This window comes from Lipomyces japonicus (assembly GCF_038497905.1).
Source record: "Lipomyces japonicus strain CBS 7319 unplaced genomic scaffold V1514scaffold_32, whole genome shotgun sequence".
In the NCBI taxonomy this organism is placed as follows: domain Eukaryota; kingdom Fungi; phylum Ascomycota; class Lipomycetes; order Lipomycetales; family Lipomycetaceae; genus Lipomyces; species Lipomyces japonicus.
Window position 1 is genome coordinate 831 of NW_027117844.1, and position 14934 is coordinate 15764.

Below are 14934 nucleotides of genomic sequence, written 5' to 3' on the forward strand. Positions count from 1 at the left end.
GATGCTAGCAAAGAGTTACGATCCATATTTGGTTTAAACTTATCAAAACAAGATAATCTTCAAAAATATTTTTACAAAGACCGTCTTATATGTTATACAGCAATCCTTGATAATCCTTGGTAATTATTGTAGATACTTGTAGATACTTGTATGTACATATCTAGTCTTAGATCTGCACATGCATAAAAACTTAATAGATTATATACATATTCTATCATATTAGACATTAAATAAAAATCCAGTTTCCATGTTATGAATATATTAAGAGTTAGAAGAGTTGGACAAAGGTTAGGAGGTTAAGGAGGGTAACGAAAGCGTGTTGGAAAAGGAGGGTAACTAAGTGAGCTTGGAGAACATATATTGTAAAGTTTTTCATGTTTAGTTGTTGTTCTCCAAGCAGAATATTTTGTATCATCGTTCGTACGTTTAATTCTTTATTTCGTTTATTATCGTTCCGTCTCATTTCGTCTCGCACCGTTTCATTCGTAACATTCCAATGTCTATCCTTTTTATTATAAATATAATTAAAAGAAATACACAACCATTTTCGATAGGCTGGTATAAAAGACATAAATAGGCAACTTGCAGCCCCATGTCTTTTGATGGCACAAGTTGACAAAAGTTGAACGGCCATATTTTTAAATCAAACCTTACTCTGTAGAGGTTTGAAAGTGATTGATCGACAAACTTTTTCTTTCTCTCTTGTATTAGGGAAGCTCTCCATTAACTTGCCGTTTCAGTAATACACTCCGTAATGTGTATACCTGCATGAATAATCAACTTTTTAAGAATTGAAAGTTTAAATTTCTGCCATGTCTACCAAAATTTTGATCAAATCCTTATTACTAACTTGGCAATCTAATGGACCTTCGCCGCATTGAAGCTTAACCAAAAGGTCATTATGATCATATCGGTTGTGACCAAATTGCCTCATAAGATCGTAAGCCTCCGTACACAAAATTGTACGTTGACTTGCAATTGAAAGAATTTCTTTTAATCTATTGACATCATTTTCTAGTTTTGTTTGAAGATGACTATTGTCATTGCCTGACACTTGATTGGTCTGGTCTGGACCACAAGCAAAGCCGGGACAGCAGGCCGATGGTGAAGCAACGGTTGGTACAAATGACGGCGAAGGCAATGGTTGCACTAATATTGAATTGTTATTAAAATTGTTGATTGATTGTTCGACTTGAAAAGCTTGTAGATGATCAAATACTTCTTGCGGTAAATTCCAGAACGAACTATCTAACGGGGACGGGGTTGTGACATTATCTTCCGACGGCGGCTTGTGACAATGTTAATTAAACATCAAACAACCAAAAGCAACGAGCTTCTTTCACTTACAGCCTGCAGGCATTGTTCAGTTTCGTATTCATCGCGATGTCGAGCATTGGCAGATAATTTAGAATCGCTTCGCTGGGCAGTCTGCTCAGCCCGAATAAGCACGCCTTCGTCGGTTCGCAAAACTAATTCTTGAAGCCCATCTTCAACACCCACTAATCTCAAAAGTGCACGTAACATTCGATTTTCTCGTTCAACTAGATTATTCCCAGATTCGTCACGATCCGTGTCTGCACCCTCATTGCAACTGCTGCTTTGTGATTGACATTGTTTGATTTTTTCTTCCAACTCAGTAATGTAAGCTTTTCTTCGAGCTCTGCATCTCCTTTGATTTTCACGCACCCGTGCCAGGTTTGCAATCTGTTGTTGAAATCATATATTAGCATTTTTTTTTCAATGTGGCAGTATAAATATTGTTGCACACCTTCCTAGCTTGCTGGTCTTGCGATGAAAACTCCTTACTTGCTCTTGAAGAAGACATTTTACAACGGCCCAATGCTTTATGTTTCAGAATATTTAATTTCCGGCGGCGTCTAGGAACATAAATACAAAAAAAAATCCTGGCACATGAACAAATCAATCTGCCGCTTCAGCCCCCGATAGCTTAAATATACTTTATACTTTATATCCAAAGAGCACAATGAACATCATGTAAGCCCACACCACATTCATACAAACTATATACATATAGATCTTAACCGAGTTTACTATAACTCTCTTTACTACAGCACTTGAAAATTAAAAAAAAAATTATTTCATTTTGAAATATAATTTCAATCATTCCAAATTATTCTTTTTTAGATTTACTCCATTGCACAGCTTGTGAATTAGTCATGTTCATTAATTGGTTATTCTCGGCTTTAATACCAATTAGGGAAAAGAGGCGCAGCAACCCTTCGCCGGCCTTTCCTGACTCACAGGTAAATCACGAAGAGAATTGCAAATTGTCATACAAATAGTTACAACGTGCACCGTACGGTTATACAATAACAAGTATTTATGATGTAACTTTGGGTATATATATAATAAATTCTGATAAGATATATAACGTACTGCAATTTATGCTGAAAAATTGAAACCAAAATTTCACAAATGAGTGCATGCAATTATCGACCAAAGATGCTGTAACCCGAAATCACATGGAAACCTTAACCAAAAATTAGGTAGCGAAGATTAAAAAGCCCTGTGCGTGATCAGATCACAATGGATGAACGGAACTGCTTCGGTAAAGACATACAAGTATGGTATCATGTAGTAAAAGTATATAAAACTCGACTTTAAAAACTTTTTAAGCAACTCGTAAAGTTGCCCTATGGCTAATCAAAGAATTGTCCCATATATGTTTTTATAGTATTCCGAGCACATACGTTCCAATTCAGGAAGCATTGCATTGCATGTTCAAACAACTTGTTCTCATTTTGTTAAAACGTCGCAAAAAATCTTTATCGGTAAATTCGTTGTGGTTGCGCTGACTTGACCCTCAGGTATGGGAGCCATGCAATAGTCGTCTTATATTAATTCAAATTTAGCATGCCTTTTTACCTGATAATTTTAGTTTAGCACAACAGTGTTGACTAGTTGCCGCAAAGACCGAAGTAACCGTAATGTCTGAACATCATTCTAAATAATTAGGGATGTTCACAATATCTATAGACACAATTTTGCCTAATCGTCGAAAGTATCGAATAAATCTGAAAGTATCGGATAAGCCAAAGGTTGATTTTCCTGAAGTTGACGATATCATCTCGTCATGATCGTCGTGTTCGGCTAACAATGAACAGTCTCAACTCTCATTATCAAACGAGAAGCAATCTTTTATTATTCGCGAATGTCTAGCAATTGACAATAATTATATCTGTATCTGACAGGTCATCCATCATATATTCGTTGTTGACAATAAACGCTTTCCTTTTTCCAAGCCGCACGCCTACTGGTGACCTTCTTGGTGACACATCCATTAATTTTTTGTTCAGCAATGTGGCAACAATGATAAGTATAAATGTGCAATTCACGCTACCAATTGGCGTAGCATATTTTGGTCATGATATATATAGAAATATATCCTGAATAAAATATTCATGACAGAAAATTTTTCTGGTGGCTTCAGCGGGAACGTTGACCGTGGAGACGGTGGTACCAAAATTGAAATGCAACAATCGCAATCAAATGATGATTCAATTCATGAAAAGCAATCAATGTTTAAAAGTTTGGGATTTTTAGATAGGTTTTTAGCCTTATGGATTTTTTTGGCCATGGTCGTGGGCATCCTGCTTGGAAATTTTGTTCCAAATACTGCCGAAGCCATTGACAAAGGCAAATTCGTTGGAGTTTCGGTTCCAATAGGTATGCCACCCTCCACCTTAAAATATTTAAATTTTTTGTTATTAATTATATTTAATAAAATTAATTAGCTGTTGGATTGTTGGTTATGATGTACCCAATTCTTTGCAAGGTTCAATTTGAAAATTTGCATTTGGTTTTTAAGTCTCGAGAAATTTGGCATCAATTAGGATTAAGTATTGTATTTAATTGGCTTATTGCTCCATTTGTGATGGTAATTTAAAATAGAACCTAGTAGCATATCTATTTTTGACCTGTTTAATATCAATTATAGTTAGGACTTGCATGGGCTTTTCTTCCGGATAAGCAAGACCTTCGTGAAGGGTTAATCCTTGTTGGCTTAGCTCGATGCATTGCAATGGTATATATATATATGTGTGCGTGTGTGTTACTATTAACAGACTATTAATTGAATTATCATTTTCTAGGTGCTAATATGGAATGGACTGGCTGGTGGTGATAATGAATACTGTGCCATTTTGGTGGCGGTAAATTCATTACTGCAAATGGTGTTGTTCGCACCAATGGCAATCTTTTTCATGAAAGTTATATGTCATTCTCATGATCATGTTGAATTATCCTACGCTGCAGCTGCCAAAAGCGTGGCAGTCTTTTTAGGAATCCCATTAGCAGCAGCAGTAACCACACGGCTTGTGTTGCGGAGAATAATCGGATCTCGAAATTATGATTTATTTTTCTTAAAATGGTTAAGTCCATTGTCATTGATCGGACTTTTGTTCACGATTTTGATTCTGTTTGCATCTCAAGGTCACCGGGTCGTGCATCAAATCGTGTCTGTCATTCGAGTCGCAGCACCATTAGTAGCTTATTTTTTAATAATTTTCTTTGCAACCGTGACGATTACGTATCGCATGCGAATTGGTTACAAACTTGCTACCACTCAGAGTTTTACGGCAGCAAGTAATAATTTTGAACTGGCGATCGCGGTCGCGATTGCAACGTTTGGACAAAATAGTGATCAAGCGCTGGCAGCTACGGTCGGTCCGTTGATTGAAGTTCCCGTATTGTTGGGTCTTGTTTACGTGTTAAAATTAATAGCAAAACGCATTTGTTGGAAGGACTAATTTAATAATCTGTTTATTTTTGTCTCATTACGTGAGCAAAAAATTCAAAATTATTTTGATCTAAAATCAAACATTAAACTATGTAAATATAAACATTCCACATCCGACCAAAAGTCAACACATGAACGCCTGAACCCAAAAAAAAAAAATATTCCCTATTAACTTCCCTTAACCAAAATAAAATTAAAGCCTATATTTTTTCACTCAACCGTGACCAGCAATGATTGAACCAATGACCGCAAGCGGTCAATAACCAAAAGATGAACTTTCCGTTCACGTTCGAAATCATTCAATTTCATCTCAACAGATTTTTCATTATCATTATTATCATCAAAATTCATTCGAGCCTTGATGTCCTTAATCAAATTCGAAATATCATCATCGGCAGTGTCACTCTTGATTACGGTCTTGATCGCGATCCGGTCAACAGGCACAGCCGATTTTTGAAGAGCTCCAACAGAAAACCTGCGTCCTTGATCAAGGTCGAACCGAGATCCGAGTTGCGTATGATGCGATGGTAAGAGAAAATCTTGTTGCGATGATATTGATTGCAATGGTCCCTGGCCAGACATGAGTGGCCAACTTGGGTACAGTCCGGCACCTGACTGCGTTGTTGAAGGTAATTGGTAATGACCTTGGCGAGGTGAAGCAGTCGTGTTGATCGCTGTAAATCCTGACTGCTGATTGGACATAGCAGGTGGCGGTACAGGTGGCGGATGGTATGACGAATTCGAATATGACGAAGAATAAACATTTGATTGTAACTGATTCAAGAAATGATCAGTATCAAGAAGTTCTTGCTTGGTTCGCAATGCCGGTAAGGTTGCATGTGGAGGTTGCAGTTGATGAATACCACCACTACCATTACTATTACCAGGAAGGCCGGCATGCGGCGCATGCTGAGGTGCTGGAAGAGCGTGAGAAGATGCATGGCTTTGCTGTCCATAATGAGAAGAGTGATGAGTAGGAACATGATAAGAACTATTCGTTACAGAAGACAAGTATTCTTGCGTCGGTGGTGGCGGTGGGGCAACTCCAACGAGAGCTTCTAAAGCAGAAAGCCGGGATGCCATATCTTGACCATACACTGGGGTAATTTTATTACGCTTGACATCATCAAAAAAGTCATTGGCAGCTTCATATGCACGCTTCGCTCTGGGAAATTCAGGTTGAGAGACATGAGAGTAGATTGGCGGTGGTGGTTGCTGTTGCTGTTGCTGTTGCTGTTGCTGTTGCTGTTGCTGTTGCTGTTGCTGTTGCTGTTGCTGTTGCTGTTGCTGAGAATCATGCATAGAATAAGATGAGTGTTGTTGTGGTTGTTGTTGAACCTGATATGAATAGTAATCGTGTTGTTGATGAGGTTGCATATAGTGGTTGTCGGTCACGGCTTGATGATGACCGTAGTTAAAGTGATATGAAGAATGATCGTCGACAACAGACGGCGCAGGACCAGAAATTGACGCCGACCGTTTCCATACCATTCGAGGAGGCTGAGATCTGAAAGACACGTTATTAGATTGAGGCAAGAACACGGAGTCATCGGCATGAGTCTTGACATGTTTCTTCAAATCTTGAGGTCGCTTGAACGGCTTTGAACAGAAATCACACTGATGAGGTTTTAACGGCACATGTACTCTGAGATGCGATGTGATGTGATCGCGCTTGATGGTCTTTGTTCTGCACACGCCCCATGCACAGACCAGGCACAGATTGTTTGTAGACTTGCGGCCGACGTGAAAGTTGCATAGGTGGTTGTAGAGATCTTCAGCCAACGCAAATCTGTCGTTGCAGTGTGCCCATTGGCAAACAAGCTCTCCAGAAGCGTCCGACATGGCTTCCTTGGGAGGCGCAGTCACGCGCAGTGCTGGAGGAATGGTAGCGGCAGAGCCGGTGGAGTATCTGTGTGGGTACAACGATGATAACGGATATGAGTGCAATGGTGGCTGTAGCTGATTTTGGTGGTGCAACGCCGAGTCTTTGTAAGTAGGCGAGTTGGAGGCAGACGAATACGACGAAGCGTTGCTGGGATGGCCACTGGCGGACGACACGGTGGACGACGTGGACAACGTGGAAGACGTTGGAGAAGTGGTAGAAGCGGCTGCGGTAGCGTATCCATGGCTTGCAGGCGACGGAGCCAAAGAATGCAGATGCCTGTGCGCATGCGAATGCTTGCTGCCACTAGAGACTGCTGCTGCCAGGAACGGAGGCGATGACGATGAAGACGCAGACGCAGACGCAGACGAAGTCGACGATGTCGGCGAGGGCGATAGTGTCGATGTGGGAGCGGGAGCTGGAGCTGGAGGCAGATGCAAATATGGCATCTGAGCAGGTGCCACAGACGAAGTCATGGCGGACAAGTGCTTTGGACGAACGAGAAAGGAACCAGGGCGAGCGTGGGCGAATGGCCAGGTTCTTGTATGCCCTTGAGCGGCGACCCCGACCGCGGTGCGAACTCGCCATAACCGCGGCGAACACGGCATATGCGGCTGCAAGTGCACATATTTAGCAAGGTATATGCGCGGCTTGGCGTTTGGCACTGGCTTGGCGTTCTACGGTCACGGGATGTGCGATGCTGTCGCACAAAAGTAGCGGAATGCGTGACACGTGACAACAACGAAGTGTTCGTAAAAACCAACTACGGCGTATCTACGCTCGCACGCATGAAACAAAAGTCTACTTTCCTCAACAAGCCAGCTCGTCGGCAACTCTAGTGTCTATCTATACATGTACATAACCACTACGCCCGCTGCAGCAAGCTAACGCCGGTCATGTGCTCAGGCTTGTCGAGCCCGAGCACGTCCAAAATCGTGGGCGCAACGTCGCCCAGCACGCCGCCGTGCTTGAGCGACCATTCGGAAGGACCGTTCGCCATTACGAACGGCACCTTGTTTGTCGTGTGCGACGTCTTGGGCTTGCCCTCGCTCGTCAGCATCGCCTCAGCGTTGCCATGGTCTGCGGTAATGAAAAGCACGTAGTTTTCCTTGACGCAGGCCGCGTATACGTCGGCAATGGCCTGGTCGCACGCCGTAACAGCCTTCACGGCGGCCTCGTACTTGCCCGTGTGGCCAACCATGTCCGGAGCAGCCAGGTTGCACATCACGAATGGGATGCCTTCGGTCACGCGAGTGGCAACCTGGGCGGCAACTTCAAACTGCGACATTTTCGGTTCCAAGTCATAAGTGGCAACCCTGGGCGACGACACGAGGTCTCGCTGTTCTAAATCGTACTGCTTCTCCACGCCGCCGTTAAAGAAAAACGTAACGTGCGCGTACTTCTCGGTTTCGGCAATGTGCACCTGGCCCACCTTCTGCTTACCCAACCACTCGGCAAGCACGTCGTCCATGCGTTGGGGCGCAAACGCAACCGAAAACGGGTAGTCCGCCTTGTACTGGGTCATAGTCGTGATGTTCAGACCGGCGGGAATTTCGGTATCGATCGGTGACGAGTCCACGCCAAACAGCTGCGTAATTTCGCGCACTCGGTCGGACCGGTAGTTGAAAAAGAACAACGTGTCGTTTTCCTTAATCCGGGCTTCCTCGCCGTTCACGATTATGGGCTTAATAAACTCGTCCGTCTCGCCAGCGTCATACCGCTTGTTAATCGTCGCAATCACGTCGTCCTGCGATGGCACCTGTTCGCCACCGGTGGTCGAAACCAGGCCCTTGACTGCAACTTCGACACGTTCCCACCGCTTGTCGCGGTCCATGGCGTAGTACCGGCCCACGACGGTGGCCAGCTCTCCGAGACCAATCTCCTTAAACTTGGCCAACAACGTCTCAGTGTAAGCCGTCAACGACTTCGGGTCAGTGTCCCTGCCGTCACCGAACGCGTGCACGAACGCTTGCTTGATTCCAGCCTGCTTGGCGGCAATCAGCAACTCAAACAGATGGTTCTGATGTGAGTGCACGCCGCCATCAGACAACAATCCCAGGAAATGAATCCGGCTGTTCGAGTTAGCCACGGCATGTTCAAATGCAGCCTTGATGTTGGGCGTGATGCCAAACTCATGCTTCTTGACGGCCATGTCGATCCGGACCACGTCCTGCCACACGACACGGCCGGCGCCGATGTTGAGATGGCCAACCTCGGAGTTGCCCATCAAGCCCTCGGGCAGGCCAACAAAAGTCGACGAAGCTTCAAGCTCAGTGTAACCAGATGACTTGGCAAATCCATCCATCGTGGGCGTGTCTGCATTTTCAATGGCATTGCCTTTCACACCGGTAGTTGGAGACACTCCCCAGCCGTCTAAAAACGTCGTCAGTACATGGTTCTACTTCGTTCATTCATTCATTCATTCATTCATTCATTCATTCATTCATCCATGCAATGTAATGCAGTGCAAGGCAAACGTACCGATAACTATCAAAGCAACCTTCTTATCAACTGACATTGCGCGTTACCAAACCAAAAATTGAATGCTATTCGTCGATTTGTATGCAGTGAAAAAAAAAAATGGCACAAAAAAGCCCTAAACGCGGTGCAGCTGGAGATAGAACCAGGCCGCACGTGCGAGCCCGCCCACGTCAGCAATTAATCATCGCGACGGGACGATCTTGTGCATAAGCGCACGGTTGACGTATAATTGCCGAAGTCGTGGGGTGATATATATCGTAATTAGTGATTAAAAAATGATGGGTGCCACTAGTACCACTAGTGCAACCAGTGCAACCAACGGTTTTCCTTCCGCCTCAACTGACAGGTTGGCAAGTATAAATACGTGGCACGGCTCTTGCGTACTAGCATCGTAGTCCTCATCTTCCCACACCACTCCCATCATGACTACTACTCCCATCGCCCATCTTCATGAGATTGCAAACCCGCCGCCGGATCCGTCTCATCTGCCGGACTCCGTGCTTGCTCTAGCAGTCAAGCCCGCCTACAAGGATTACCTGTCTAATGCTCAGCGATCCAGCCTGGTCAAGTTCCAGCACCTGGCAAACTACATTGCCACGGCCATGATCTTTCTCAAGTCAGACGCCCTACTAGAACGCGAGCTGGTTCCCGACGACGTCAAGTTCCGCCTTTTGGGTATGTGCCACATCAACCCTTGTGTACGAACGATTGCTAACACTGATTGGCAGGCCACTTTGGCACATGCCCCGGTCTTAATCTCATCTACGCTCACGTGAATCGGCTCGTTGTCAAGGACGACCTCAAAATCATCCTTGTCGTCGGCCCCGGTCACGGTGCTCCCGCCATCCTGGCTGACCTGTGGATTGAGGACTCACTCGCGCCCTTCATTCCGCCCTACACCAGAGACGAAGCCGGCCTGCGCAAACTGATCAAGAGCTTTTCATGGCCAGGCGGCTTCCCGTCTCACATCAATGCTGAAGTCCCCGGCTCTATCCACGAAGGCGGCGAACTCGGATACTCGCTGGCGGTTTCCTACGGTGCTGTCATGGACAAACCTGACCTGATTGTCACGTGCATCGTCGGCGATGGCGAGTCCGAATCAGGCCCGCTCGCAGCGTAAGTTTTTTTAATCTTATTGCCGAAATTTTGGGACTAACTCAATCCGCATTAGCGCTTGGAACTCGCATAAATATCTCGACCCGGCTGAATCCGGAGCAGTCATCCCCATATTGCATGCCAATGGATTTAAAATTTCCGAACGGACCATTCCGGGTACCAATGATGACAAGGAACTGATTGCGCTCTACTCTGGCTACGGCTACAAGGTTATTATCGTTGAAGATTTAAAGCACATTCAGGACGAACTCGCTGCTGCGCTCGATTGGTCCGTGGCGGAAATCAAAAAGATTCAAACCGCGGCTCGTTCCGGAATTCCAATCGTCAAGCCTCGATGGCCGCTAATTGTTCTTCGCACGCCAAAGGGGTTTTCCGGTCCAAAGCAACTCGATGGTGAACCTATCGAAGGCTCGTTCCATTCTCACCAGGTCCCTTTGCCCGAAGCAAAGACCAACAACGAACAGTTCGAGCTTTTAAAGCATTGGCTTAAGTCTTATGACGTGAAAAACCTGCTCACTGCTGAGGGCAAGCCAATTCCTGAAATTGAAGCCCTGATTCCTAAGGAACCATCAAAACGTCTCGGTCAAGTCAAGGAGACCTACAATGGTTACAATCCTCTTGATTTGACTGATTGGAAACCGTTTGCCAAGGAAAAAGGAACTCAGTACTCTGCCCTTCGTGCGGTTGGCGAATACCTAGATCAGGCCCTGGTTGCAAATCCTCACAGCTTGCGCTTGTTTTCTCCAGATGAGCTTGTTTCCAATAAGCTTGATTCTGTTTTCAACCACACCAGTCGCGATTTCCAATGGGATCCGTTGACTCGCGCTAAAGGTGGCCGGGTTACGGAAATCTTGTCTGAGCATTGTTGCCAGGGCTGGCTGCAAGGCTATACTCTTACAGGGCGCGTCGGCGTGTTCCCGTCATACGAAGCCTTTCTTGGAATCATTGCCACCATGATGGTGCAATACGCGAAGTTTATGAAAATGGCAAAAGAAACAAAATGGCGCCGTGACATTGGATCGTTAAACTACATTGAGACCTCGACCTGGACCAGGCAGGAACATAACGGTTTTTCCCATCAAAATCCTGCGTTTATCGGCACAGTGATCAAGGTCAAGTCAGAGGCTGCCCGCATTTACCTGCCGCCTGATGCGAACTGTTTTTTGTCTACCATTAGACACTGCTTGAAATCCAAAAACTACGTGAACCTGATGGTCGGTTCTAAGGCGCCCACGCCAGTTTACCTATCCCCGGAAGAGGCCGACGCTCATTGTATTGCTGGCGCGTCGGTTTGGAAGTTTGCATCCACGGACGACGGCATCGATCCTGACGTTGTCCTTGTCGGAATCGGTGTCGAGGTCACGTTCGAAGTCATCGCTGCTGCTTCCATTTTGCGCAAGAAAGTCCCTTCGTTGCGTGTGCGCGTGGTCAACGTGACCGATCTCATGATTTTGCAAGCTCACGGAACTCATCCGCATGCGCTTACCGACGATGGCTTCGACTCACTCTTTACCAAGGATAAGCCAATTCATTTTAACTATCACGGTTATCCAACCGAACTTCAGGGCCTCCTGTTTGGCCGGCCAAACCTTGACCGCGTCTCGATTGACGGCTACGACGAGGAAGGCACGACCACGACTCCGTTGTCCATGATGGTGCTCAATCACACGGACAGATGGACCGTGGCGGCCAAGGCTATCGAGGCAGCTGCCAAGATCAATCCTCTAGTCCAGATTAACAGTCACGTGTTGATATCTGGATTTCAGCACGCGAGAAGAAAGCATCAAAGCTACGTGGTCGAAAATGGTCATGATCCTGATGGCGTGTTTGACACCCCCGAGTTTTAAAAAAAACTTACTGTCTTTGCTCTTTTTATTCTTTTTTTTCTTTTTTTTTCTTCAGTATCCTTGAATTTTAACATTTTATTTATCTTTATATACAAACTCGAAGTTTGAAACCGAATCTTAATTATAATAATAACATACTGTGGATGACCAATGCTAATCGTTATAAACAAAAAATTGGAAAATTGTATAAACAAAAATGTAAAATCAATAAAAGCAAAAAGAGACCGTGGACACCAGGATAAACAACAACAACAATAATAATAATAATAATAATAATAATAATAAAAAGAACCAATTGTAGCATCAACAAAATTTCTTATATCTCATCTTCCAAATACTGATACTGGAATTCAAAATTTTGCTTCCGCCGTTGCAACCATGTGCCTTCAAAATCAAAATACCGATACGTGCCTTGTTCGAAATCATCGGTAATGATCTTGGGTTCCTCATGTCGTTGAAACCAGGTTAAGAATTTCTTATGAAACCTCCAACTTTGCTTCTTCAATTCCTTGGAGGCAAGATATTGCAAGTATGTACCTTGTCGATAATAAAACACATAGAACAACGTATCTATATCAACTTTTTCATACAACATCGGATCGTCAAATATGGGTAACGGCTCCTGAGGGAAATGTGCTGAAGTCGGGAACGGCGTGATTGGCCGATAGTACCTTGGCTTGTCAGCATCACTCGAATCCGGGCAATATTTGGCCGCCGTCTCAAGCAATCCAGTAATTTCCGACGTTACTCCAATCGGGTTCTCAATCCTGGCCTTGGCAGAATCAAATGATGACACCAAATCTTCCAATCCAACCGGCGCATGAAACGTTAAATCTTCCGACCTGGCCGTTGTTGCTTCATCTGAAGATGACGGCGGTTCCAATTCAGGAGTCGGCTCCCGGTCAATACCATTCGGCCCGTGGTCATGAATGTTGTTTATTTCATGTTCCAAATCCCTGAACGCAAACACGTCGGCCTTTTGCGTTAGTGGCGATGACGACGACGTCGCTGTAACGCTCCATGCGTTACTAATAACCGGTGAAGCATGCGAATTCGCAGGCGACGACACGTTTGACGCCGAAATTTTGGTCGATGTTGAGGCCGGGACGGACTTTTCAGACTTGCCTAATGTTGAAGTACTAGCAGGAGTGGCAGTACCTGCCGCTGAAGGTGGTGGTGGAGGCAATGGTGACAAACCAGGAGTTACCGCTGCAGCAGCTGCTGCTGCTGACGCGTATTTTAAAACTTCGCCCGCTGGTCGTGCTGGTACTGGTGCTGGTTTCATATTTGTACTTCCAATTGCTGTTGAAGCAGTTGAAGTTGATGCTGAGGTTGACACCGGAGCTTGTGCAGTACTGACGTTTACATGGTGACTTGTTGCTGGAGGGTGGGTCGCCACAACTGGTGATACCTTAGCCGTAGTGGTCTTTCTCGCCACGTCCACTTTCTTTACCGGAGTCAACACCACAACCGGTGGTACGTCTTTCTCCTTCTCAAACTCATCATGAACCGAGTGATTGTCCTGAACAGACAAATGGTCATTCTCATTCATTCCATACACTTCTTCTTCCTCTTCCAAATTTAAGCCATCATAAATCTCATCATCTTCAGCAAAATCGCCATCCAAATTTGATTCAACATAATACTTGATATCTTCTTGAATATTAGCAACCTTGTCGGCTTCCAAATTGCCGTTTTCCAATAATCGCAAAATAACTTCCAATTTTCCCTGATGCCACTTATGTCTTTCAATCCTTTCTTCTACTTCTCCTATTCTTTCTGCCTTTGATGAATCTTTCTTGCCACGCTTTATAGTCGCACTGAGTGACTCGACTTCAGCTTCCGCAGTTTCAACCTGTCGATCAAGGTCATCTAACATGCTGGTTATAAAATTGGCCATCTCTTGCTTTTCTTTTTCACGTGGATCTAGTTTTAATGATGCGGTCAATCCTTCCTTGCTGTAAGCTTTCGTCTTCATTTCCTTTTCACAAGCCTTAAACCGTTCCATTTGCTAAACCAAAAAAAAAAAAAAAAAAAATCCAAATTAAAAAAAACGTATATATCAAAGATAGTAAAAAGCATCAACTTACGGTTTCAATCAGCTTCCTCTGATCAGACAATGATTTCTTGTCTTTAATGTCGTTGCTACCCATCCATGTCTTAATTTGATCTCTCAATCGCTGTAATTTTTTAATCTCTCTTTTCAAATCCTACGTAAAAATTAGTTCGTTTATCTGCCACCTAGTTGTTCTTCATGTAATCTTACCTGCTCGAGTTTCTCCTTTTGTGATGGATTAGTAGACTGTATAACCTTCTCATACACGCTATCGAATGCTGCCACGCCTTCGGTCACTCTTTTAAACACTCTATCAATCTCTTGTTGTAACTTCCGTTGAGCCATGTTGTGAGTTCAGATGTAGGACTTTTAAAATTTCGCTATCACTGGAAGTAGGTAAACAATAAAAAAAAAAACCTATGGTACATCCGCTCCAATAAAACCCACACACACTTGTTATCTCTATCGCGCAACGTCCCAAAAAAATAATTATAGAAAGTTACGATTTGTTTTGATGCCTAAAAGTTTCAAAAAAAAAATGTTCCAACAGATTGTCGTTGACTGACAAGCAAGAGATTCCAAACGGTATGCCAATGAGTTGATCTCGGAAACACAGATGATGAATAGGAAAACTCCAAATTCTTCTATTACTTGGCACACAGTCTAGTAATAATATAATTGACTCACGGTTATATGTTAATTGAACCGTGTTTGATTTGTTTTTATCCAAGGAAATTGCAAAAAAAAAAAAAATCCCAATTAAAATAAAGAGCGACTCGAGATTTCACGTTGA

The 14934-nt window shown here is 44.1% G+C and overlaps 6 protein-coding genes across 6 annotated transcripts; 2 read left to right on the forward strand and 4 right to left on the reverse strand.

The window, feature by feature from the left end:
* Positions 1-412: 412 nt before the first annotated feature.
* Positions 413-1939, reverse strand: V1514DRAFT_334080 (uncharacterized protein). Its single transcript, XM_066928151.1, has 3 exons — positions 1769-1939; positions 1348-1704; positions 413-1288 (listed from the first exon to the last, which is right to left on the reverse strand). Exons 1-3 carry the CDS (start codon positions 1823-1825, stop codon positions 800-802), a joined length of 903 nt encoding a protein of 300 aa, XP_066782194.1. The 5' UTR covers positions 1826-1939; the 3' UTR covers positions 413-799.
* A 1483-nt stretch (positions 1940-3422) lies between these two features.
* On the forward strand, positions 3423-4769 carry V1514DRAFT_321135 (sodium bile acid symporter family-domain-containing protein; the record flags this gene model as incomplete). The annotated part of the gene is made up of 4 exons (XM_066926039.1): positions 3423-3687; positions 3756-3898; positions 3959-4045; positions 4113-4769. The coding sequence occupies 4 exons, from the start codon at positions 3423-3425 to the stop codon at positions 4767-4769; spliced, it is 1152 nt and encodes a 383-aa protein (XP_066782195.1).
* A 200-nt stretch (positions 4770-4969) lies between these two features.
* V1514DRAFT_283258 (uncharacterized protein) lies at positions 4970-7117 on the reverse strand (the record flags this gene model as incomplete). The annotated part of the gene is made up of 3 exons (XM_066925117.1): positions 4970-5668; positions 5741-6887; positions 7005-7117. 3 exons carry the CDS (start codon positions 7115-7117, stop codon positions 4970-4972), a joined length of 1959 nt encoding a protein of 652 aa, XP_066782196.1.
* A 306-nt stretch (positions 7118-7423) lies between these two features.
* Positions 7424-9202, reverse strand: V1514DRAFT_309354 (metalloenzyme). The gene is made up of 2 exons (XM_066925746.1): positions 9123-9202; positions 7424-9014 (listed from the first exon to the last, which is right to left on the reverse strand). The coding sequence occupies exons 1-2, from the start codon at positions 9157-9159 to the stop codon at positions 7507-7509; spliced, it is 1545 nt and encodes a 514-aa protein (XP_066782197.1). The 5' UTR covers positions 9160-9202; the 3' UTR covers positions 7424-7506.
* A 241-nt stretch (positions 9203-9443) lies between these two features.
* On the forward strand, positions 9444-12349 carry V1514DRAFT_334093 (XFP N-terminal domain-containing protein). The gene is made up of 3 exons (XM_066928152.1): positions 9444-9797; positions 9851-10238; positions 10294-12349. Exons 1-3 carry the CDS (start codon positions 9545-9547, stop codon positions 12083-12085), a joined length of 2433 nt encoding a protein of 810 aa, XP_066782198.1. The 5' UTR covers positions 9444-9544; the 3' UTR covers positions 12086-12349.
* On the reverse strand, positions 12135-14911 carry V1514DRAFT_353365 (Not1 N-terminal domain, CCR4-Not complex component-domain-containing protein). The gene is made up of 3 exons (XM_066929533.1): positions 14352-14911; positions 14176-14295; positions 12135-14096 (listed from the first exon to the last, which is right to left on the reverse strand). The coding sequence occupies exons 1-3, from the start codon at positions 14484-14486 to the stop codon at positions 12402-12404; spliced, it is 1950 nt and encodes a 649-aa protein (XP_066782199.1). The 5' UTR covers positions 14487-14911; the 3' UTR covers positions 12135-12401.
* Positions 14912-14934: the final 23 nt, after the last annotated feature.